This window comes from Brassica napus, chromosome A8 (assembly GCF_020379485.1).
Source record: "Brassica napus cultivar Da-Ae chromosome A8, Da-Ae, whole genome shotgun sequence".
Lineage (NCBI taxonomy): Eukaryota > Viridiplantae > Streptophyta > Magnoliopsida > Brassicales > Brassicaceae > Brassica > Brassica napus.
Genome location: NC_063441.1, coordinates 14668605 through 14694522, shown reverse-complemented (window position 1 = coordinate 14694522; position 25918 = coordinate 14668605). Strand labels below are relative to the sequence as shown.

Genomic DNA, 25918 nt, shown 5'->3' with positions numbered 1-25918 from the left:
ATGACTGCACAAGGTACTGCAACATATACGTAGTAAAGATGAAGTTTTGGAAAAATTCAACGAGTATAAACTCGAAGTTGAAAAACAATTAAAAAAGACTATCAAAATAGTCAGAAGTGATAGAGGAAGCGAGGCGAGTATGATGGGCGTTTTAATACGTTTTGTCAACAAAATGGCATCATCCATCAAACAATCACTCCTTATTCACCAGAATCTAACGGAGTTGCGTAATGCAAGAACCGAACTCTGAAAGAGATAATGAATGCAATGTTGCAGGAATCTGGTGTAGCTTAGCATCTGTGGGGGAGGGGGTGGAGGGGGAGCTCTTCTCTCCGCAAATGAAATCCTTAACAGAATACCTCATAAGATATCTGACAAAACGCCATTTGAATTTTGGAAAGGTAATGTACCTTCGTACAAATAACCTCAAAGTGTAGGGGTGCCTAGCAAAAGCGGCAGTGCCATCTCCTAAAAAAGTTTCAATTAGACCGAAAACCGTGGATTGTATATTCATTGGTTATGCACGCAACAGCAGTGCATATAGGTTTGGTTTATAAATCAGATATGCCGGACATTCATGTCAATACAATCATGGAATCAAGACTTCTTCATTCTTTGAAAATATATTTCCATGTAAGGATAAACAAAAAAAGAGATATGGTGACCTCTTTTAATGAGGCAAGTAATTCTGGCACTTTTGTAACTAGAGCAGAAGAAATGAAAGACGAACCTAGACGAAGCAAAAGAGCTCGTAAGAAAAGTCGTATGGTGAAGATTTCACAATGGTAGTTCTCACAGAGAATGAGCCAAAATCTTACGCCGAAGCCATGTCTACACCCGATGCACCTTTTTGGAAGAAAGCAGTCAATAGTGAAATGAATTCTATAATGCATAACCATACCTATGAGTTAATAGAGTTACCTCAAGGGTTCAAAGCATTAGGGTGTAGATGGCTGATGAAAACCAAATTGAAACTTGATGGGTCGATTGATAAGTACAAGGCCAGACTTGTGGTGCAAAGAAACATAAAAAAAAAAAAAGAAGGTCTAGATTTCTTTGACACTTGTTCTCCTCTGATGAGAATAACTTCAATCAGAATATTGATTGCAATTGCAGCATTAAGAGACTTGGAAATCCATCAAACGGATGTTAAAACTCTCTTTTTGAACGGAGATTTATAAGAGGAGATATACATGAAGCAACCTGAAGGATTCATATTCCAGGATCAAGAACACAAAGTCTGTCGAACTGTGAAGTCATTGTATGGGCTCATGCAAACACCAAAACAATGACATGAAATGTTTGACACAATAATGATGTCAAACGGATTCAACATCAATGAATATGATAAATGCATCTACCTCAAATGTACTTCTAGCGGGTATGTTTTGTTGTGTTTGTACTTTGATGACATGCTCATTATCGCAGTAACAGAGATATCAACCAACGAACCAAGAACATGCTTCATAGTCGGTCTGACATGAAAACATGGGTATTGCGGATGTTATTCTCGGCACTATAATCACTCAAACTCCTGATGGGATAATTTTTTCTCAGGATCATTATGGTGAAAAGATACTTTGAGAAGTTTAAAAATTACTCAAATGGAATTACAAAAACTCCACTAGACACTCAACTGTTGTTTCAGAAAAATGCAAATGAGTCAGTGTTGCAAGTGGAGTATGCAAGGGTCATTGGAAGTCTAATCTACTTAACCAATTGTACACAAACCGATTTAGCGCATGCGGTAAAAAGTATTAAGTCGCTATACAAGCAATCCATGTCATATACACTAGAAAGCCATAACAAGGGCATTGAATTATCTACGGTACACCAAACGTTATGGGCTGCACTATGGTAAAGAACCATGTCTTAGAAGGATACAATGATGCAAACTTGATATCTGACTCTAAGAACTCGAAATCCACAAGTGGATATGTGTTTACACTTGGAGGTGCAGCGATATCTCGGAAATCTTCCAAACAAACAGTATTGACCATATCCACAATGGAATCTGAGTTCATTACTTTAGACAAAGAAGCTGAAGAAGCAGAATGGCTTTGTAACCTTTTGGAAGATATTCCAATGTGGGAGAACCAATCCCAGCTCTAAAAATACATTTGCGATAGTCAGTCGGCTATAGCTCGAGCACTGAATACTCTCTATAATGGCAAGTCACAACACATAAGACGACGTCCTAAGACCATTAGACACTTGATCTCAAGCGATGCAATATCTATGGACTATATAAAGTCAATTGATAACCTTGCGGATCCATTTACTAAATGTTTATCAAGAGATCAAGTTTTAAAATCATCGAAGGGAATGAGTTTATTGCCGACGACTAAGGATGTTTGATGGAATCCCCACCATCGAGACTGGAGATCCCAAGAAGTTGGTTCAAGGGGACAATTAAATCAAATAATATCCGATAAAAGCACTGAAACCTGCCCGTATCCCAAGATGATAACAATGCTCATGTAAGTAAAAGGTTAAGCATTGGCTTTTAATGAGATAAGACCATAGCCTTCATATACATGTATATAAAGTATAACATGTACTTTATTGTGTTTATGACAAGTTCAATTAGCAATCACCTAGTGAGTGTGAAATGTGGCCGTTTCTAGGAGGTGATCAGGCTATAACCTCCAACTTCATTCATGAAACACCAGGCAAGTTCACAGCCAAAATGAACACAAACATGAGAACTTAACACCACGAGAAAACACAGCTGTGTTAATATCTGTTGACTCGGTGTACATAAACTTTCAGGTGGTTCATGACATCAAGTTCACCACTAGAAAAGTAAATCTGACAGATACTAACAGTGAGTAGTTCAAGGCTAGAAAATGCTACTACATCACATACAGTTAGTTTTTCGCTTATACTCTCGTAAAGTACATTTGTCTAGTCTTAGTTAAGTCTAGTCGTCGAGTCTGTATAAGTTTTTTCGAATCTTGCATATGTTTAGATTATTTCTATTCATGTAGGGGATTATTGGAACTATTTTTACAAGTCTATTGGGCTGAGTAAAAATTAAGTATGTATGAATAGAATTTTACAAGCCTATTGGGCTGAGTAAAAAAATTAGTCTAACGTGAAGTAAATGTTGTACTTTATATGGAGAAAGTCCATCACTTTTGCAAGCCCATGGGCTGAGTAAAATGTTGGAAAAATCTTTTACTAAAGTTGATGACTAAGCTAAGTCTATCCGTGATAAATGGCTTAAGCTAAGTAAACTTGGTGACTAATCTAACTTAGTGACTAAGCTATGCAACTTAGTGACAAATGACAAATACTAAAGCTCACTTGGTGTTTAACCTTGATGAGTTAGTAACAAGTGTCAAAAGCTTAAATACACTTTATGACACATTTTGACACATGTCAAAGTTTTTATGACTAAACTTTGTGAATCTTTCCATTAAGGATATAATCTCATACACTTGAGAACTCACAAATTCATACATAAACTTCCACGTACAAAAATTTCAGCAATACCTCTAGTCTTTCAAAGTAAGTCTCGAGAGTGTAGCGTGATAGTTGGTTCGCAGATTCTGTTTTGGGTGAAGCAAAACAGCCTTACGTGGTTTTATCATGGGACTCAAAATCGTACAAAAATCATCTCATCTACGGATGATTTATTGAGTTACAGAAAGTGATCAAATCACGACTATTTGTCTTTTCCATATCGATTTTAAAACTTTTTTACCGTTTTATATTATCGTTATCATCACACATTGTTTCGTAATTTTCAATATGAATTCTCGCGTCCTAACATATATAACAAGAACGTCATATAACAATAGAGTCTACTACTACACTTCATATAAACAGACAAAGAGAACCGAGAGAGAGAGAGAGAGAGAGAGAGAGAGAGAGAGAGAGAGAGAGAGAGAGAGAGAGAGAGAGAGAGAGAGAGAGAGAGAGAGAGAGAGAGAGAGAGAGAGAGAGAGAGAGAGAGAGAGAGAGAGAGAGAGAGAGAGAGAGAGGGATAGCAAGATTCTAGAGGAGATGGGAAAGTTCGAGGAGCATAAGCCAGCATTGGCCATGATCGGGATTCAGATGTGTTACGCAGGAGTGACTCTTTCTGCAAGAGCTACTATGGTTAATGGATTAAGCCCTCGCGTTTTTATCCTCTACAGACAAGCTTTTGCGACCATTTTCATCTTCCCGTTTCTCTACTTCTCAAGGTAATTTTGATCACATCTATCTCTTTCTCTCACAGTATATGGATATGACTAACAAAGAACTAACCAAGTAACTAAAAACTCATAGTAGAAGTTTAAAGGGTCATGGGTTCGATTCCCGTTAGAAAGAATCTGCTCTCCTAAGAAGAGTTAATTTTAACATAGTTTGGATTTCTATTAGGAGATGTACGATCCAGATAGAAAAAATATTAATATGATTTGGTAATTACTAATTAGTTCTTGATAATTCTTGTTTTTAATACCTTTTGCTCTGGGCTGTAGGGGAAAACCGAAGATATCTTCACTGGATCTCAAGAGTTTTTCTTTAATTTTCTTGGTCTCGCTTGTAGGGTAAGTGTATACGTATTACATTTTGAAATATTTTACTAACTTTTTTTATTTCTTAGCAACTCTTGTTTATAGAATCTTGGACCATTTTGCTATATTTTTGCAGCATTACAATCAATCAAAACCTGTATCTTGAAGGTCTTTACTTAGCTTCATCGGCAATGGGAAGTGCCGTGGGTAACATCATCCCAGCAATCACCTTCCTCATCTCATTTCTGGCAGGGTACATACACAAATCTTAATATGATAACTTATAAAAACAAGATTCATCATGTGTAACTAATCATTGCTGATCTTTAGATATGAGAAAGTGAATCTCTGGGATAAAAGAGGCCTAGCGAAGATAGCAGGGACTATCCTCTGTGTAGCAGGAGCGACCTCCATGACTCTGCTTCGTGGACCAAAGATTCTCAACTCAGGATCCACTTTACCAGTAGCCAATGCAGTATTAGGAGATTTGAAAGACCAGAACACGTGGCTGTTTGGTTGTTTGTTCTTGTTTTCTAGCACTCTTTGCTGGTCCTTTTGGCTTACACTTCAGGTAAATTTTACTCCATTAAGAAAATCAAATATAATAACCTTTTTTGTTAGATGTCTTGCTTTACAAGTAAACTTTGTTTCAACAAAACCCTAGGTTCCAATCTCTGCCTATTACCCAGATCACCTCTCTTTATCAGCTTGGATGTGTTTATTTGGAACATTACAATGCGCAGTGGTCACTTTCTTCCTTGAGAAGGACCCAAACAGTTGGATTCTCCATTCATACTCCGAGTTTGCAACCTGTCTTTACGCAGTAAGGGCATAAAGCACTCCGTTGTAGCATTTTTTGAATAAATTTAACATTTTTTTATTTTTTTTTAACTCATCCTCTGTGACCCAAAGACTAATATAAATCTTTTTTTCTCTTTTTTGTATAAATCTTAATCTTGAAATGTGTTTGTTAGGGAGTTGGGGCGTCAGCACTTTCGTTTACGGTCCAAGCTTGGGCTATATCAAAGAGAGGTCCTGTTTTCTCTGCTTTGTTTAATCCTCTCTGCACAGTCATCGTCACAATCTTGGCTGCTCTGTTCTTCCAAGAAGAGATTTACATTGGAAGGTAATAAAATATCCTTTTTAATCGTAAGAGAACTATAATCCATAAACATAATCCTGTTTTATCATTTTTGATCTTTTGGAATAGTTTAATCGGAGGATTAGGTGTCATTATGGGACTTTACATTGTGCTTTGGGGTAAAGCAAAAGATGTCATGATGAATCAAGAACAGATAGACAGTGAAAACGACTCAGAAGTGAAGATTCATAACGAAGATTTTTCAAACACAACAAACTGTAACAGGGATCTTGAGGATCCCCTTCTGTCAAAATAGATATCAACTGAAGAAATCAAAACACAGCAACAACTAAACTGATTCAAGAATATTTCATTCTTCTATTTTCAGAATTTTAAAAAGATGTTTTGCTATAGTAAAAAAACAGTAAAATGATTTATTAATGAAAAATATCATAGTCCAGTCTAAATAAGAAGCATACTTCTACGATATGATATTTGCCATAACAGGGGGAAATCAAGAATTCTAGATCCGTTTAGAACTTTGAGTCTTGTTCTTGAAATGTTTTCATATTTAAAAACACATGCTAAACCTTGAAAGGCTATATACCAAAAAAACTTCAATGTTATCATAAATTTTCGAAAACTTCAATACCATTTCTTCAAGTTCCTATTGATGGGCTCTTCTTCTTTGCTACCTTCAAATACAAAATGATAACTACAAAGGTTTTACTTGTTCCACCAGAGTGCTTACTATGCGGTACAAGTCATGAATCACGACAACATCTACTCTTTGATTGTGTTTACTGTAGGAACGCAAATTCTACAATAGGGCGAACTTTTTATTAAAATTTAAAATCAATACTTACAAGGTTTTAGGCATTCGCTTGCTCTCGGATACATCACGTGTATTTGCACTGAGCTTGATATGGCGTTTACTCACGAGCTCTGGATCACTTTGGGTCGCTTGGACAACAGCTTACTTGTTGCGTTCTTAAGTGTTGAAAGACTTTTAAATATTACAGGTGACTATGGCACACAAGTCTTAGGCGTTCCTCGCTATGCGACAGTCTCGAAAGCGGCTTCTGGTGGACAATAGAGCATTCGTCGGTGTCGTGGCCATCACCTACGGGTGATGATGGCCTGCATCCACTCTTTTCCAGCTCCGGCAGAAGACGCAGCTGCTGATCGTCGTCTATGGTGGCACGGGGAAGATGACTACAAGCCGACTTTCTCTAGCAAGGAAACATGGGAGCAACTTCGGACCCATCACCCACGGCTTAACTGGAGCAAGGTTTTCTGGTTCCAACAGGGCATACCTCGATTTTCATTTATAACATGGCTGGCTTTTCAGGACATATTGGCGACACGAGCGAGAAGCAGAGCATGGGGTTGTATCCAACCGTGTATCCTTTGTGGTGAACCGGACGAGACTCGCGACCACCTCTTCTTCGCTTGTTCCTATTCTTTTACAGTGTGGTTTGACCTAACATGATTTCTACTGGGCTCTCGTGTGAATCATGACTGGTCTATCACTATTGCTTATCTTCTTTCTCCGCGTAGGAAGGAGATTGATACATGCCTCCTAAAGCTTGCTCTTCAAGCTACAATACACACAGTGTTTGGCGAGAGAGGAATAGCAGACGCCACCATGGCGATCCTTTTAGCAAATCTCAAATGGTTCGCTTCATCGACAAAACCATTGGAAACAGGATATCCCTCTTCTCTACCGGAAGCCAGCCTTCTATAGCGACATGATGCAACGATGGGTTGCAAGGACTGTTCCTCCATAAGTTTTCAGTTCTCTGTTTTCTTTTTGAAAATTGTATTCAATTTCTGAAAGAATACACTTCAATAGCCTGTATTTTTTTTTTTGTTGATAATCAATTTAACAATTCAACCAAAAAAAAAACACGATAATCCAGGCCATGTGCTTTATGATTGAATCAAAAGACTTATAAAAAAAGAAAATAAATTACTTTGTCATCAATAGAGAATATTTGGAAGCTTGTTGTTGACTCTTCGTTCAAAAACATAACAATTCCATAAAATTAGCAGAGAGGAGTTGTGATAAAGAGATAGAACAAGTATACTCCATATCAAGTGCTAAGAGATCAAAATTTAAAGAAAGAACCAACAAAATGCCATCGTATTGAATCCCCAAAGTACTCCACACATAGGTCTTGATTGGCAGAACATATGATAAAGCAGTAACATTATGCTATAGAAGGAGTATGCTGCAGAAGTTGTATGTTTTTGATAAACTGTTTAATAGGATGATTGATAGAGAAATATGAATATATTATTTAAAATTATTATAAAAATTAGTATATAATATATTTATTTTTAATGAATATATTTCTAATATATATAAATATATTAACATATAAAATTAAAAAGATATATAACTAATTTATTTTATTTATTTAATAATTTTAAATTATGTTTATATCTAAAATATTATTTTAAAATAAATTTTATAATTAAAATATCCATTTTTTAAAATAGTATTTCACATTTTAAAATATAATTTAATTATATATAATTTAATTATATTTTAAATGTGAAATATTATTTTTTAGAAAATATTTTTATGGTAAATTAATTTAGAAATCAAAATTTTATTTTTTGAATATAAAAAAGTTATGATATTATTAAGTAAAATAAATTAATTAATTATATATTTTCCTTAATTTTATAAATTATAAATGCAAATATTATTTTAAAAACTTCATATGAGAGCATTTGCCAGAGAGCATTTGAAGAGCATTATCATTTATTAAATACTTTTCTAAATATTTTTCTAACAATTATTAATTGGATAATGTAAAGAATATTGATAATGCGAATGCTCAACCAATGAAGGTCTATAGTTGATCATAATCTGATTCATAAGCCGAAAACTTGCGGCTTATATATATAATAAATTATTTTTTGAGTTTTATGAGTCATTACCTAAATACTATATATATATATATAATTTTATTTTCTATACACCTTATCTTTATCTTTTTCTGATTTTTTGCTTGTTTTTCCAAAAATAATAATTAATTGCTCATTCGCTTGTCCTTTGTATAACTTTCTTTTCGAGTGAACCTTCATATAAATTTTTAGTTATAGATATATTCAATATATGTATTATTCTAATCGTTTGTAAGCACACACAAAATAAAATTATTGATAATCATTAAAAAAACTGACATTAGTCCCCTTAACATCTTCGAACGACACTTCGTATGAGTAGCCGTGATGACAAGTATGGTTATGACCACAAGCGCATTTCTATTTCCATCTGATATGCCGCTCATGTAACGTGTCATTGTGTTGAGCATTATTCGCAGAAGTTAACCGGTGACCTTAAAAATTCAGACGATGTATTGACTTTAGATAGAGAAGCCTTGCTTTTTCCACCCGATTTTCTATTGGGTTTTTAGTTCGTTTGTCCAAGAAGCGACCGTTGTCTCGAAGGAGATCAAGGGGTGTGAAACCATTTTTTGTTCTAGGCGTTCTGGTCAACACAGAGGAATTTCAACAACGGCTTCACTGCCTGACAAATTCCCACCCTCATAAAATATATTATTTTCTGTTAAACTAACATGAAAAAGAAAACAAATATATATATTATTTCTTCGTAGTGATGGGTAATTTAGTAGTATGGCCAAATAGCCCAAATGACAGATCTCATAATACTATTTTCGAATGGTAAAAGCAGTTCAAGTTCAAGGAGGACAGATCAAACAGGATAAGTACAGATCAAGCGGATCATGCATGAGAGAACCAGATTAAATAATTTAGTATAACTTATGAATGACAAAATCAGTTCAAAACTATAGATCAGATATTAAAACAATAAAAATAACACTTAGATATCTAAACAAATATCTTAGATGTTATAGGATCGACCGAAATGCCTGTAAATGTTTTTTTAAGATACTTATACTTTTTTTATTTTCTTATTTATAAAAATTAAAAATTATATGACAAAAAATAATAAATAGAGAATGATAATTTTGTATTGTTAAAGTTGTAAATAAAATAAAATAAAAATATTGTATTCATAAAACTAGATAAATATATTTTTAAAGTTATGTGTTGTAACAAAGTTATTTATTGACCAAATAAAAAAAAAGCAGATCAACACCACCAAATGTTGGATCTCCTGCTTTTTCCACAAAAAGATAGAAAATATTGAATTGCATGCAGATCTCCCGCTTGAACTGCTTTTGCAAACAAAAAATGGTGAATGATGAATGCAGTGCGGGAGAACTGCATGTGCAGGAGATCTGCACTTGTCCCGCTCCTCCATTCGGACATATGTCTTTCTCTTTCTTTCTTTTTTGCTCAAATTAAACTTGTCATTGACCAAATGGGAATTAGATGTTTTCTACCACAAGATCATTCGACTATATTTACATACAAAGTAATTCAGTTTCATCCAGGATCGCTACCTTGGATCCTACACAAACCAAATTTACCCTTTGATATAATTAAACCAAGTAAGAACAAGTTTTGTCTAAGACAAAGAGATGCCTCTTAAACCCCTAACATTCGACTTCTATAGTGAAGAACATATACCCAGATCTAAGCTAAAACCAGATAAAGATTAATCATTAAAAGCACAAGCGCTAATCACCAAAATATATGAGTGCAGAGCCCGGACTAACACCTCATCACTGGAACATTGCAATCCCAACAGGAACCAGCTACATCGGGCACCATGTCTCACTCCATAGCCAACAACCGGAACCACTTCATAATGAAACTCGGGCCTTGGAACCAAAAACGCTGGCAGGTACCGCATACCCAAGCTTTCAAAGAGAAAGGAGTAAGTAAGGGGAAATGGGGATTCTTCGGCACTGGCAGACCCCGAGCAGAAATTAGGCGTTTTGACATTATTTCTCTTTCCTTTTAAATGTCAAATCCAACCTCCCTATAGATATTTAAATTAATAAATAGAAAGTATTAATATGCGAAAATCATCAGAATCAAAATCAAAGAGAATTGAATCATGTGCATTTGAGGAAAATATTAGATCAAAGCCATGCTCGACAAATATAAAGTAGAAATTCTATAAATTAATATTCTACAAATAAATAAATATAATATATTAATAAAAAATTCCCTAACAAGGATACCATTTCATTTAAACTCTAACGAGAAGCATATTATATTATTAATAATAATAATAATAAATTTTATTGATCCTAACTCTAAAGGAATATTAATTCAAAATGTAACATAAATTGATAAAGTGTTAAGATAATAATATTTAAAATGCTATGTAGATATGTAGTTTTATTAACATATTAATTAATAATTTTATATGTATATATATATAGTTAAAATAAAACAAATAATAAATTATATTATTTTTTATATTCACAATAGACTTTATTTCTATTTGCTAATTTTTATTAATTTTAATGATACTTTATAAAATTATATTTAAATATATATTTAGTAGTGTGATACACATTTCATATACATCAAATAATATAATAAAAACATATGAAAATTAAATTATAAAATTTAGTGAACATATAAACTATGAATTTCTTATTTTACAATAAAGTTTATAAATATAGAAATCTAATAAATGAAACTATTTATAAAATAATGAAATAATCTTAACATTATTAATTCCTAAACTGTTTCTATAGTTATTTTAAAGTACGAATAATGTTCAGATTAATAGTTTGATACATATTTCATATACATCAAATAATATAATAAAAATCATTTGAAAAATCAAATTATAAAATATAGTGAATATATAAACAGTGAATTTATTATTTTACAAAATAATATAAATCTAGAAATCTAAAACAAGGAAACTATTTATAAATTAATAAAATAATATAATCTTGACATAACTAATTTAGAGACTATTTCAATAGTTAATTTTAAAGTACGTTCAGATTAAAAATGATAAAAAAAAAGTATGAAATATATTTTCAACACATTAATGTTGCGCGAACTTATAAAACCGGCGTTACTGACTTGCGACTTACGGATTATATGATGGTCCTGGTCAAGAATAGATGATACTTGAGAGAGAAAAACAAGCGAGGTTTGATACGATTTTTCAAGTTCAAAACTTTTGATTCTCGGTCAAAAGCGTGCAATAAATAAAGACAAAACTAAAGAAGACTATAAGAAAATTTCGAATTCTAAATCCAGGTGCCTAAGAAATTTACAAAGCTATAATATAGTCAAGCAAGTCATCGATAGTTAATTCTTATTCTATCTAAACAAGTTTGATTTAAATATATAACTTGGATTTATTATTGATGACTTTAATTTCTTACTTTTGAAAAGAAAATCACATAAATGTTTTTTTATTAAAAGGCTTCAGGTATTTGATATTGGCCATCACACAAATATATATATTTTAAAAATAATAGTGATGCTATTATATCAAAAAATGTTTTCTAAGTTTTTCTTTTGAAAATGATTTAATAAGTTAATCAGTGATGTTGTAATAAGTTAATCAAATATATAGATATTTTAATGATGTTCTTAGAAAGGTCTAAATTAGTCAAGAAAGTCGATCAATTGGAGCTTTAACGATCCGATCCGATTTACATAACGAAACATTATATACTTTTAACAAAAAAAATTCCGATGCGCGTTAAAGAATTGCTTTGGGCAGGATAATAAATCCAATACAAACAATTCTATTAAATTTTATTGTTGTCAACAATCAATGTAAAAATTATTTATAAATGGTATCCTTAAGAATTCAATAAAGGTCAACAATGGTAAGCTAGCTGTCCATTACATAACACTACTACATAAAACGTGGAAGTTTCAAAACCAAGTAGGTGGGTCTACCAAAACCAATCTTATATAAATACTTATAAAATCTATGCCATTGTCTCCATCTCTACCTCCTAATCATTCTCTCTCTCTTTCTCTCTCTCTTGTGTTTTCTTTCACCGAGAAAATGGTTGAGCAGAAAAGGTACGCTCTGTTTCTAGCGACTCTTGATTCAGAGTTCGTGAAGAAAACGTACGGAGGGTACCACAACGTGTTTGTGGAGACGTTTGGAGACGAAGGAGAGCACTGGGACTCGTTTAGGGTTGTCGAGGGCGAGTTCCCTGAGGAGAAAGATCTTGAGAAGTACGATGGTTTTGTTATTAGCGGAAGCTCTCATGATTCGTTCGAGAATGACCCTTGGATTCTTAGGCTATGTGAGATCGTCAAGAAACTTGATGAGATGAAGAAGAAAGTTCTTGGCATCTGCTTCGGTCATCAGGTTCTATTCTTCTTTTCCCTATTATTATCCCTTTTTAGAATATTTTTTATTTATTTATTCACTAATTTAGCTATTAACTATTGGTTTTAAATTGAAATCTTTCACTTTAAGACTATATATTGATTTTTATAATTATATTTAGTGACATTAACCGTAGCATATTAAGATACCATTCTACACATAGAGACAATTTATTGGAATTTTTATTCCCTGTTACGAATTTTTTCGTATGTAAACCTCTCTTATATCTCATAAGTTTTGCTGATTCTAGGCTTTTAGCCATTTTAGAGCATTTTCGTTAGGCTTATTTTGATTTGTTTTCAATTGTTAACATATGAATATTAAAATAAAAATAAAAATCAGAATATCTATATTAAAAATTGAGAAACTTTAGAAAAACGAATGTGTATTATTAATTTATACATTTTCTAATTTTAAATTAATTAATCACCTAACTTAGTTATTGTAAAATTATTACTATTATTATTATTATAGTGAAATACTCACATGAGTTCTTACCAGTAATGATGTCTTTATTCGAATTTTGCGTAAAAATATAAAATGCCTATTAGAAAAATAATTTGAAGTTAATGAATGAATTTGGTTATTTTTTGATTGGTATAATGTTTTGAAATTAACAAATGCATCATACTCCTTTGTTTGTATAGTAGTGTTTCCGATAAGTAGGTGAAATATATTTACGAGTGAACTAGTGAAGAAGCATGTCAATAAAAGTTATAGGATCTACTAGTATGAAACTCACTAACCACTTAATATAATATTTTCGATTGAGATTACGAGACTCATCTAACCAGAAAATTTCCGATCTCCTTTAGATCATAGCCAGAGTAAGAGGAGGAACAGTGGGAAGAGCAAGGAAGGGACCAGAACTCAAGCTTGCAGACATAACCATCGTGAAAGATGCGATTACACCAGGAAGTTACTTCGGAAACGAGATCCCGGATAGCTTAGCGATCATAAAATTGCACCAGGATGAAGTGTTAGTGCTACCAGAAACTGCCAAAGTACTAGCTTATTCCGACAAGTACGAGGTGGAGATGTTCACCATTGAGGATCATTTCTTCTGTATTCAAGGACATCCTGAGTACAACAGAGACATTCTCTTTGAGATTGTAGATCGTGTCCTTCGTCTTGGCTACATCACGGTTAGCTTCATTTCCCTTTATCCCCCTTTACGAAACACAATTATATAAAAAAAAATTACCAAAAATAGAACTTGGTATATTATTATTTTTGTTTGTAAAAATATGGTATTAATTTGAAAAATAATGAATTAATTTTGCAGCAAGAAATGGCGGATTCGGCAAAGGCCACGCTGGAGAATAGGGGAGCAGACAGGAAACTATTGGAGACGATTTGCAAGAATTTTCTTAAAGGCAGAGTTCCAGCTAATTAGTTTCACTCCCATATGATCTATTTGGCTCTTCTTATGTTACGGTTTTATCATCTTGCTTTATCCCTTTTCAATGTATAATAATAACCTATTAATCTCAAGCGTGGCATCGTTACTTATGTTTTGTGTGTACCCATAATGAAATGAATTTTAATAAACACCAGTTATAGCTTTTGCATTGTTTACTTATTATTTTATTTGATTAACCTGCGGGATACCATTTACTGTTTTTTTTTTTAATTTAAATATTATAAATATAATATGCCTATATCGGGAATCAGAGACGGTTACAAGCTTGTTTTGAACAAAATATCGAAATCAAACTATTACAACCTAGCTTCGCCCACCCACTAAACCCGGCACGTTCCGCTAGTTTGTTTTTTAAAATCCTTCAACATCGGTAGCCGTTCTCAACCATCAACGTAAATCTTGGGAAAATGAGGTTCTCCTCGTTGCCTCGGATGCCGGAAATTCCCTTGACGTCTCCGGAGTAGCTAGTTCCCGATGATCTCCACAAAGCTTATACCTTTCTCTGTCTATGAAGCTTAAACGACCAAAGGGGATGGTTCAAATACTTACCAAGGCCTTGCAAGCCACAAAAGCTGGTTTGTATGAAGCGCCACACAACGCCTTGAACCGCATCCCATAAGAGCAAGCGTTCGCTTCTGTCGCTAACGGATCCTGCAAAAGATCGAGTTGTATCCGCCGACACATTCTGAAACGAAGTCTCCAAACCTACACAAGAAAGTCAGTTGCACCACCGTAGAAGTAACAAAGCCTACACCACGGCCGGGATGTGAACTAGACGAGATGTTGACTCAAAGACGGCAATGACTCCCGAGACCATTTATACTGTTAGCATGCACATATTGACAACATAACAATTTTGATCGGTTAAGCGAAATATATTAATGATTGGTGTCAGTCATCACATTAATTAACAAATGCATACTTTGAAATCATATAAACATGTCACGCAACAACATGTACTAAATTAATTTTTATGATTCAAAGTAATAAAGATTAAAACCTTAATACTCCAATTTTCTAAATATTTATAGTCATATAAACATGTCAAAAAATATTTCTCCCCAAGAATAATATAAGAGACGATCGAGCTTAATATCTAAAATGATTGAACTATGGAGAATAAAACATCAAATTCCATATAAAAGACATACATACATTCACACATACTGTATCACTAGATCACAATGATATAGTAAAAGCAAATCTAGCGATGGGATACACATGAATGTGTATTTTGTTTGATCATCTTTTTGTAATTAGCGGTGGAGTACTGTTCCTTTTCACATAGAGAGAGATACAGCTAATAAAATAAAATAAAATAAAGTAAAATAAAATAAAAAGTCTGAGCCTTTATTTAAGGGATCTTCCAAGTAGGATTCTTCTCCAAAACGTATTCACTTATTTAAAGCGTGTGCGAGCGAGCGAGAGATCAGAGAGCGATCATCTTCTTCCTTCTTCTCCTCTATTATAAAGTTGACCCCGAGAATAAAAAAAAACAATGGTGGTGGAGCAGCAAAAGAAGAACAAGAAGAGGTTCGCTCTGTTTCTCGCCACGTGCGACTCCGAGTTCGTGAAGAAAGCTTACGGCGGCTACTTCAACGTCTTCGTCTCCGCTTTCGGCGAGGAAGGCGAGCAATGGGATCTCTTCCGAGTCGTCGACGGCGACTTCCCCGACGAGAAGGATCTCGATAGCTACGACGGTTTTATCATCAGCGGTAGCCCGCACGACGCGTTCGCAGACGCTGATTGGATCGTCAAGCTTTGCTCGCTTTGTCAGAAGCTCGATGAGATGGAGAAGAAGGTTCTCGGCATCTGTTTCGGCCACCAGGTAGGGTTTCTTTGATTTGGGTGTCTGATCGAATTGGATTCAGCAACTATTTGGGTTTAAAGTCTCAGACTTTGGTAATCTATAGTTAGTTAAATTGCATTTTTATTACATCTTCATGTTGTGAAATATTATTATTAGCTAAAGTCTCAGACTTTGGTAATCTATAGTTAGTTGAACTGCATTTTATTATAACATCTTCAAGTTGTGAACTATCTATCATTAGTCAAAGTCCCAAACTTTGGTAATCTTATTTATTTACTGGGGCATTTTCGATTTTTATCCAATTGATCACTGCATTTTACGAGATCTTTTCATGATATTTTGACTTCATATTCTTCCTTTCAAGTTTTCATAAAGTTCATGTTTAATTTGATTGGTAGGTTGAAACCGTGTCCCTACCATTCTTTAAGTCTCTGAAGAGAAAGTCAAATGCTTTTGGCACTGTTGAATCATTTTACTTTCTCCTCTAAATGATCTTTTTGATTCATTGGCATGAAGAGATTATTATTTTTGTGGTGATGTGTCTTGCGAATTGATTAAGTAAGCGGTTTTGTTTGATCCATAAAGTGTTTCTCTCTTCTTCTTTTTTTTTGGTCCAGATAATAACTAGAGTCAAAGGAGGGAAAATAGGAAGGGCTCGTCAAGGCCCAGACATGGGACTGAGAACCATAACCATTGCAAAGGACAACGAGAAACTCGGCCTTTACTTTGGTGACGAGGTCCCCGCATCTTTAGCCATTGTGAAATGCCATCAGGACGAAGTGTTGGAACTCCCTGACTCTGCCACAGTCTTGGCCTCTTCCGAGGTATGCCAAGTCGAGATGTTCTCTATTGGAGACCACTTGCTATGCATCCAAGGTCATCCCGAGTATAACAAAGAGATTCTCTTTGAGATCGTCGACCGTGTCCTCAACATGAAGCTTATGGAGGTTTGTTCATGCTCCCCTCTATGTCGTTTAACGTTTAAGTGTTTCAATGTGATCCATCTTTTTCTTGGTTTTTTTTTTTTCAGCAAGAGTTTGCGGATAAGGCTAAGAGTACGATGGAGAGTGCGGAACCAGACAAGGATCTATGGCAGAAGCTCTGTAAAAACTTTCTGAAAGGTCAAATCTGAGCATGTCTATGCCATCTCTTGCTGAAAACCTGCAACTTCCTTCATATTTATTTATCTCCAACAGACATTAAGGAAAAACATGAAAACAATCAGAAATAATCATTTTATATTACTACCACTTGTTTCTTAAAAAATCAAACTAAAAACAAATTTCAATCAAAGAGTCGAAAGCGTTCATAGGCTGAGAAGCGTGTATATATCCAGAAAACTGTGGTGGTTTGATACATATACAGCATCCTTGGAAATTCACTTAACCTCCGTGATCTCTTGTCATGAACTTTGAAAGGATCACATCTTATAGAGAATAAGAATCAAGAAATAATCCATTGTTCACCGGTACACCTTCCTCTCGAAGCAGCAGCTAAAAAGGAATATAGACATGAATCAAGAAACTCATAAACTACAAGTGTTTTATATAAGAGCAGACTGATTCAAAATATATCAGCAACATGACCGCATCAAGAACTAACGAGTGTGTGTTGTAATCTTCAGAAGACAAAAACTTTTTTGTCTTACCATGAACTTTCAAAGGATCACATCGATTTCAGAAACGGTGGCATGAAATCTCTAAGTGAAACGGCTGTACTAGTAATTAATCAGATTTGACAAATTAATTAAAAGCCACTAAAAATCGATCTATTTTCTAAAATTGTATCATATCAGGCTATCCTATCCACCCATCAATATTCAAATCTTGTTTTAGTATATCAAATCGTGATTCAAACCGTAAGAATAGACTTTGGAGAGTGAATATCACATAACACAAATCAAAAGAGAGAGATCTTTTATGTTGATAAAACAAGGAACAAAAGAAAACTTAACGATCTGAAGAAAAAATTCTGCTAAAAGTTTAAAACAATAAACGCTACATTCTCTCGATCAATCTCTCTAAGCCATAGCCAAACCAATCGCAACCGCTGCCAAGAACAAACCGCTTCCAACATCCAATCCACCCGCAGCGTTATGGGCTGGAGCTGGAGCTGGAGTGTTAGCCGGAGGACTAACAGGAGTAACCTTAGGATTGTCACCGGCGCCGCGGTCAGCGCTGCCACCACCACCACCAGGATTGCGTTCAGCCAATACAACAAGATGAATCTTCTGGCCTTTGGCACAGTGATCAGGAGCACCACTGATGAAGAAGCAAGCTCCTGAATTGTCTAGCTCGATCTTTGTGTCTCCATCATTGAATTGCTTCAAGGGCTTTTCTGTGTTACAACTATCATAATCTTCTTTTGTAACTTGTAACACCGAATCAACTTTCGCGTCGTACTTCCACACTAATAATAATCACATGCATGCATGAACACAGATCACATCGTTGTAAAACCATATATATCATGTCAAAGCTTAACCAAACTTCCTTTTTTTTTGGATCAAAACTAAACCAAACTTTTGAAATGGATATTTATGCATGAGTTAATCATTATAAAACCTTATAGTATATCAAATATGTGATATGATTGCATGAAATCATGTTTCCGGAGTATAAAGGAAAAATAAAGTAAACCAAATTTGTGAAATGGATATGAATTCATCATTATAAAACCATATAGTATATCAAATATATATATATATGATATGCTTCTGGAATATAAACGAAAAAATCATTAGTAAACCAAACTTGTGAAATGGATATTATGCTTATGAAGAGATGAATAAATAATAGAGTACCGAGAATGTCTCCGAGTTTGAAACGACTGTTCTCAGCCCAGTGATTTAGAGTGTTGCCTGGAGAATCTGGAACCTTCCATGCCTGTGCAGATCCGCCGACCAGAATCATCCTCGGTTTGGAGGCAGCATGGCTCATTGTGGTAAGTAAGAGGAAGACAAGAGTCAGAACTGGAACTATGATACCCATTTTCTTGAGCTCTCCTTTAGTAGGAATTAGTTTTGTTTTTGGAGTTTTTAGAGTTAGTCTCTCGTTTGGTTTGGTTTACACAAAGGTGAAGATAATTGGAAGTGGTGGATGCTGTTTATATAGCGATTTTGGGTTGGAGTTTAACTGTGTTTTCTGCTTTTGAAAATCTGGTCTTAATTAATACTTAAGTGTCATCTTTCTCTCTGATTTGCTAGATCGATGTCAGTTTTTAATCACTTTTTATTACAAAATTAATGTTCCAGAATTCATTAATTAATTTAGAAACCGACGACATGAGTTCTTTGGTTTGAATTATTTAATAGATTTATACTAAATAGTTACAGTTTTAAAAATAATAATTAATAAGAGCTAATAAAACAGTACCTCTAACTCTCGTATTAGTGTGGTACGTTAGCCATGCAAGTCTTCTGAATACAATTGATAGTTACGACTTACGGTGCGGAGACGTTGTGATCGAGAACGGATTCAAACATCTTAATGGCTATTAATTAGTAGACCAACGACAGATTTAAACATGTCTGTTTTCCCTTAAAACATGTCTAAACATTGCCTTTGATTGATCGCATGAATCACCATTATTCATTTGACTTATGAATCTAATTCAGATATAATGTCTAGACGTTGGGATGTCTACATTCAAAAAAAGAATTAATTTAACGTGGTTTAAAATTCGTTTTAAAAGAATGTAACAGGTTTACTAGAATCTCCTAGTCATTCAACTGGAAATCTTTTAGCATGTAACGAGATAGATAATCGTGCATTCGAATTTTAAGTCTTGTTCTTTACCTGTATGGCCGTATGGCCAAGGCGCTCTACCCTTTGATGAGATAACTGGTCCGTCAAATGGCCTAGATTGAGAATTATAGAGATGAATCAACTCAAATGATTAAAGCAAGTAGCCAAGAATTGCATGATTATGATTCGTCTATAGTTCAAAACAAAAGTTGCATCATATAAAGACATGGATGGGACAACAAAACCGGTTCCAATCTGTATCTCAACAAGGTTCCATGGAACAAAGGTAAACTATATGACTTTATTTACAATAATATTTCATATAGAGAACATTATTTTAATTTTGAAAATTTATTGGAAAGAACTATTTATCTAAAGTTTATTTTCTAAATGTTTCCACTAAAAGATGCATGCAAACACAATCTGGATATCAGATTAGAATCCATTCCGAGTAAAATCTTGTTGTGTCTTCTCCTGTGTAAAGCTTCTCGATTCATTTCCACAATTTGGAAATCAGAAAGACGATTTGAGAGCATTCAAGAAAATTGTTGATATTCAAAGAAGTACAAGGGCCCCAGATATTTCTCTCTTGGCTCATTAGAGTTGAGTACAGAGGTCTAGTTTCTTTTTGCCCGATTGATATACAAAAACAAACTGGACTTCTCTCTCATACCTGAAAGTTGAGTATAAAGACAAAAAAAAGATCTGGTTCTGTTACTTTAATCCATCACTGAGACCTGGTGGCATGCCTAAGCTCTGAGCAAGATCACTCATTCTCTCTTTCATAGCCTGTGAAATACAAAAGGTTGTATTAAGCAAGAGATGAAAGAAAATGAATAGTGAAAAAAAAAAGAAAAAAAAAATGAATAGTGGCAGTAGTTGTATGGTAAAATAATACGGGTATGTGATTGTCTTTACCAGTACACTCTTTGCATGTGCGTCCTTGTATGCTTCTGTAACCAGTAGTGATAGTTTCTGCCAAAGGAAAACATAAATCATGAGAATATAGCTTTGATCATTCCCTTGGTAAGAAGTAAACGCAAGAGACAGTTACTCACTTCTGAACCTAATTCCATAGCTGCATCAGTAATATCAGTGCGGATTGGTTGCTGGTTACCAGATAACGTAACCTGGATGCAAATTCAAACTTCCGAATGGTCACATACCACATAAGAGATATAATCAAAGAAAACATAGCACTCTGATTGGCTAGAACTGCTGTAATTTATCCAAAAAGTAACAAATTAGACACGGTCTCACATATATCAAATCAGACATAACAGGTCTCACAGAGATAAAGTATGGAGTAGTTAAGAGTGGCTAATCAGACACAATTGATATGATAATAGACGAACGTAGTGTGTAATAATGATCTATTAGGACAGAGATCAAAAGAGTGTGTAATAAAATACCTTGACAAGCTCGCCTTCACAATAACCATCAAACTCAGCACTGAAAATAAAAGCAGCATGAAACTCATTCAGACATGAGAAGAAGAAACTTAGTAATGATTAGGGGACATACACAGCAAGCTCCTTCTGGACACGAACAGCCTCAACTTGGACAACCATTTGAGCTTTCTTCACAGTCTCATACAGATTCTGCATATTACCAAGTATCCCTGCCTACGAAGAAGAACCATTACAAAGAAACTCACTACAGCTCAGAATGAATGTGATATTATTGTACAGAGCAAACCCATGGTGACATTCAGCTTTTAAAAAGTTGCTACCTTTGATTGTCCCTCCTCGTTATTCTCTTTCTTTCCACCTCCGAACAACCCATTAACACGAAGAGACCTGTTAGGGCTCTTCCGATTCAACCATACCACGTTGTTCTTCTGTCTACTACCTCGTTGCTGCGCCGCCGCGTTCCCTGGAATTTAAAACAGTGTGGAACTCATTGAAATGTGTAATTGAGATGGTAAATCACACTGGCGGACTTTCTCAAGATTCGTGATTCAAAATCTCATTTTCGGAAGCTCATTAAACCGAAAGCTATACACTTCAATTCACACATACACACTCAAGCACATACCTATCGCCGAAACGCGACAGAGAGAGAGAGAGAGAGAGAGAGAGAGAGAGAGAGAGAGAGAGAGAGAGAGAGGCTAACCATTGGAGAAAGGAGAGAGGAAAGGCTTGAAGAAATCAGTCGTCGTCGCCGTCGAAGCCATTGTTCACCTCCAAGAGAGAGAGAGAAATCTCGAATTCGAGAAGATAGACTGAAAGAGAAAGGAAGGAGATATTTCTATTGACGAATAATATTATGACACGTAGGATCTTTTAATGAGTTTATTGGAGGCATTTAGAAGAGTAATTGGCCTAGATGCACCCAGAAACCATGTAATTTATCATATAACCTTTTTAAAAAAAAATATTTTTAATAACTATAATACCCTTATTTCTATCTCTCTCTTCTCCCTTTTATGTGTTCTAATCTCTTTATCTCTCGTACAAATTATTCAAATCATCTTCTAATTCAACACAAATCTTTATTTTTTTATTCTGATTCTTTTGACACCCATAATGATAATCTTATTATCTCACCACAATTCCAATGTTTCTAATTTTAAATCACAATCAACTTTTAAATAATATATACGTTAGTAGATATTTTATTACTTACCTGCTATTATTTAGATTTTAATGGATTTTTAATTGATACATGAAGTGTTAGCTGTTACAAATAGATTTAGAGCTATTCAATAGATAACTAAGTAATTGTTAATAGTTTCATTAACTGATATATGATTTGTTAGTCGATACATTTGTTTGATACATAGATTGTTAGATGATACTGAAATTATTAGCGGATATGTTAGTTGGTATGTAGATTGTTATCTGCTATGTAAATATTTAGCTGATAAATCTAGAGTTACTTGTTTTCGACAAAGCATAAGGGCATTTTCGTCTGCACAGTATCAAAAGGTTACTCTTTTTTGGGTTATCCATAATTACGGCCATTCAACAAATTTGGACCTTAATTGGGGATATTCCACACATTGTCTTGTTAGAATTCAAGTAACATTGGCCCCATTAAAGCAAATCGGATAGGATGATTGGATGCGAAAACCCGAAAACCACAAAACTGATTATTCTCCAACTCGGTGTTCAATTTAGATTATAAAGAGAATTATAAAATTATTGTATTTTTTTTTTAATTATTTGTAAATTTTAGATAGAAATGGAATAGATATAGAATATATTTAAGAAGTTTTGAGGTGATTTGATTTCTTTTTAAATCATATAATTTTAGATGAAATATAAAAGTTACTATGATTTTAATTATTATTATTTTTGCCAAATATATGCATTCATTTCAATGAAATGGTAAGAAAATACAATAAATTTTGGATCTAAAGTTCCGACCGAGTCCCCCCAGATAAGATAAAAAAAAAACACCTCGATACAAGCTCAGGTTTGGTCTAAACAACATGATAAGACCAAAGCTAAAACTGAAGTTCAAGATGTGAGCTTTAGCCTCCGTTCAAAAGCAACCGGATTACAGAACCTGCAAACAAAGTTCATTTGTCATTCATTAATACATTTTAAAATCGTGGGTTCGTGCCCCACGGAAAAAAAAAAAAATCTCATGTAAAACCATGCAATTTGAATTTTGATATTTTAACGATATCAAAACATTTCACCACAAAGGCAATGAAGATACATCGTTGCAAGATTGGATATATCAGAAACTTCTTAAAAGAAAAAAAGATATAAAGAGGAAATTGAACAATTAATATGAAAGACCAAAAGTAAACAAAAAAAACAAATGAAATGGCGAGGAAGGAAGGATTGCTGAGTTAGATTTTTTTTTTTTGAATTAATGTTAAATTTATTCATGCAAAAACATATTTACATCATGTGCAACTGTTTATGAATCAAAGAATCAGACTCATGATCAACTAAGAACAAAATTCCTAAGTTAAGGATCCACTCTAGACCCAAACCATGTTGCAAGCCCTCCTTCCATTTTTCCTCTACCTTGGAGTGAAAGCAACCAAAGTCTAACATTTTTATCTACAAGCTTTGCTAGACACTGAGCTTCTCTTTCTTGTTCCCCATGTCGTCGAGCATTGCGCACGCCAGGGAGAAAAAAGTCGTGAGAATAATGTTACTAAATTTCATTCGTTATAGAAAAAGGAAAACAAACCATTTTGATATATAATATGTGACCAAAATGGTCTAGAAATATTATTATTTTAAATATCATAGAACGTCAAACATTTTGAAGGTAGTAGGTGCTCCGTCATCGCGCCCTGAAAACTATAAGTTCTCCTTAGCCATTAGCCAAAAGACCAAGATCTCTATTTATAATGGAAGTCAACGACGAAGGAGAAAAGCTCAAGATGGGATCCTTACTCAGCCCGGGTTGGGCTGACTTGACTAGAGAATGTCTCATCGACATCTTCTCACGGCTAAGCGTAGACCAAAGATGGATCGGGCCGATGCTGGTCTGCAAGACCTGGATGAACGTATGTCATGACCCGTTATTCAACACGATATTCGATCTCGAAACTCGAATTCAATCATTCCCTGAGTCGATCAACTGGTGGAATCCTGAATTCGAGGACAAGGTCGATTCCTTCCTCCGATCTGTTGTTGACCGGAGCGAAGGCGGTCTCACTGAGATTCGAGTCAGGCACTGTACAGATCTCTCTCTATCTTACGCTGCTGAGAGGTACGTATCACTGCGCTAGGTTTCCCTATTTCAGCTTGCTTTGCTTGGAAGACAAGGAACACAATTGCATAATTATGATTGAACGAATGTAATCATGGCCATAGGACTCTGAAGAATATAGATAGTTTAGTAAGAATTTTAATAAAAAGATTGTTTTAACAATTAGACCATGTGTTATATGGATTTTAACAGCATTTTCAATGTATTATTTCATTTTCCAAAAAAGGAGTGAATCTAGATTAGAATTTTATTTTATTGGATGGAAAATAGATCACTAAGTAAAAAAAATAAAATCATAACTCTAAATGAAGTAATCTCAATTTTATTCTGTTATATATATATAACAGAAAATGGAGTATGATTGGAAGATTTTACTGCAAATTATATTTTGAAATAAAAATGGAATAAAGTTGGAGATACTTTAAATCTTAAAAATCTAGAGATTCTAAGTTAGTGTTTTACTTGTCCATCCGTAGAACCGGTTTATGAATGTAATGTGTTGTAGTATAAAATCTAAAATTTATTATTTGTAGTTTTGTAGCAACTAACCTTCTTTTGCTTGATTTCTTGCCAGTTACGTTTCTTTCAGATGATGATGCTTTTATTGCTAAATGAAGTGATCTCTTCGTTAATGATTCTTCCATTTTCAGGTGCCCTAAACTAGAGGTACTTTGGATAAAGAGCTGCCCCAATGTCACAGATGCATCAATGACAAAGATAGCCTCAAACTGTCCAAACCTGAAGGAACTCGACATGAGCTACTCTTATGGCATATCTCACGAGTCTTTGGTTATGTTGGGGAGGAACTGCCATAACCTAAAGATCCTTAAACGGAATCTATATCCTCGGCTTGATCCCAACATGCCCACAATCATCGCGCCACTAGACTATCTTGCTACATATCCTAAACACGCCAATGTGGAGGCTGAGGTGATTGCAAGGCACATGCCTCAGCTCAAGCAACTGGAGTTTCGGTACACTACATTGACTGCTAAAGGTCTTGCTTTGGTTTGTGAAGGATGTTTGGATCTTGAGTACATGGACTTATACGGGTGTATATCATTGAGGAGCGAGGAGATAACTAGGTGGACCTCGAGCTTGATGAGTTTGAGGGAGATCAATAAGCCGAATTTCATGTTCCCAATGGCGATTCTACGCATGTCAAGACCGGATCATCCGAGATATGGATGATCTTCCAGCTTTGATGCTCTGCTTTCTCTATATCATGTCCGCTTTGATCTTAAAACAGTTTGGAACTCTTCTACTCTGTGTCTGAATATGTTTGTTTCTTGAAATTGTTCACTCTTTGTACCCAATAAGCTGTATTGTAATGTGTTTACTTATGTACTGAAATATATTTGTAAAACATTGTGTTTTGATACATTGGTTTCTCC

At 34.5% G+C, this 25918-nt stretch overlaps 6 protein-coding genes across 6 annotated transcripts; 4 read left to right on the top strand and 2 right to left on the bottom strand.

Moving 5' to 3' along the window:
* The first annotated feature begins 3799 nt into the window (after positions 1-3799).
* LOC106424166 (WAT1-related protein At4g30420) lies at positions 3800-7423 on the top strand. Its single transcript, XM_013864910.3, has 7 exons — positions 3800-4190; positions 4470-4538; positions 4642-4758; positions 4836-5076; positions 5170-5328; positions 5480-5631; positions 5716-7423. Exons 1-7 carry the CDS (start codon positions 4012-4014, stop codon positions 5900-5902), a joined length of 1104 nt encoding a protein of 367 aa, XP_013720364.1. The 5' UTR covers positions 3800-4011; the 3' UTR covers positions 5903-7423.
* Positions 7424-12456: 5033 nt separating this feature from the next.
* On the top strand, positions 12457-14427 carry LOC106424211 (gamma-glutamyl peptidase 1). Its single transcript, XM_013864964.3, has 3 exons — positions 12457-12841; positions 13678-14007; positions 14148-14427. The coding sequence occupies exons 1-3, from the start codon at positions 12530-12532 to the stop codon at positions 14256-14258; spliced, it is 753 nt and encodes a 250-aa protein (XP_013720418.2). The 5' UTR covers positions 12457-12529; the 3' UTR covers positions 14259-14427.
* A 1235-nt stretch (positions 14428-15662) lies between these two features.
* On the top strand, positions 15663-17345 carry LOC106424103 (gamma-glutamyl peptidase 3). Its single transcript, XM_013864845.3, has 3 exons — positions 15663-16113; positions 16713-17042; positions 17126-17345. The coding sequence occupies exons 1-3, from the start codon at positions 15784-15786 to the stop codon at positions 17225-17227; spliced, it is 762 nt and encodes a 253-aa protein (XP_013720299.1). The 5' UTR covers positions 15663-15783; the 3' UTR covers positions 17228-17345.
* Positions 17346-17972: 627 nt separating this feature from the next.
* On the bottom strand, positions 17973-19636 carry LOC106364329 (early nodulin-like protein 3). The gene is made up of 2 exons (XM_048738530.1): positions 18899-19636; positions 17973-18504 (listed from the first exon to the last, which is right to left on the bottom strand). The coding sequence occupies exons 1-2, from the start codon at positions 19083-19085 to the stop codon at positions 18116-18118; spliced, it is 576 nt and encodes a 191-aa protein (XP_048594487.1). The 5' UTR covers positions 19086-19636; the 3' UTR covers positions 17973-18115.
* A 736-nt stretch (positions 19637-20372) lies between these two features.
* Positions 20373-22137, bottom strand: LOC106361143 (nucleoid-associated protein At4g30620, chloroplastic). Its single transcript, XM_048738531.1, has 7 exons — positions 21957-22137; positions 21574-21716; positions 21366-21466; positions 21254-21293; positions 20900-20971; positions 20760-20816; positions 20373-20630 (listed from the first exon to the last, which is right to left on the bottom strand). The coding sequence occupies exons 1-7, from the start codon at positions 22015-22017 to the stop codon at positions 20556-20558; spliced, it is 549 nt and encodes a 182-aa protein (XP_048594488.1). The 5' UTR covers positions 22018-22137; the 3' UTR covers positions 20373-20555.
* A 1347-nt stretch (positions 22138-23484) lies between these two features.
* Positions 23485-25738, top strand: LOC106424161 (putative F-box/LRR-repeat protein 19). Its single transcript, XM_013864906.3, has 2 exons — positions 23485-24524; positions 25175-25738. The coding sequence occupies exons 1-2, from the start codon at positions 24160-24162 to the stop codon at positions 25713-25715; spliced, it is 906 nt and encodes a 301-aa protein (XP_013720360.1). The 5' UTR covers positions 23485-24159; the 3' UTR covers positions 25716-25738.
* Positions 25739-25918: the final 180 nt, after the last annotated feature.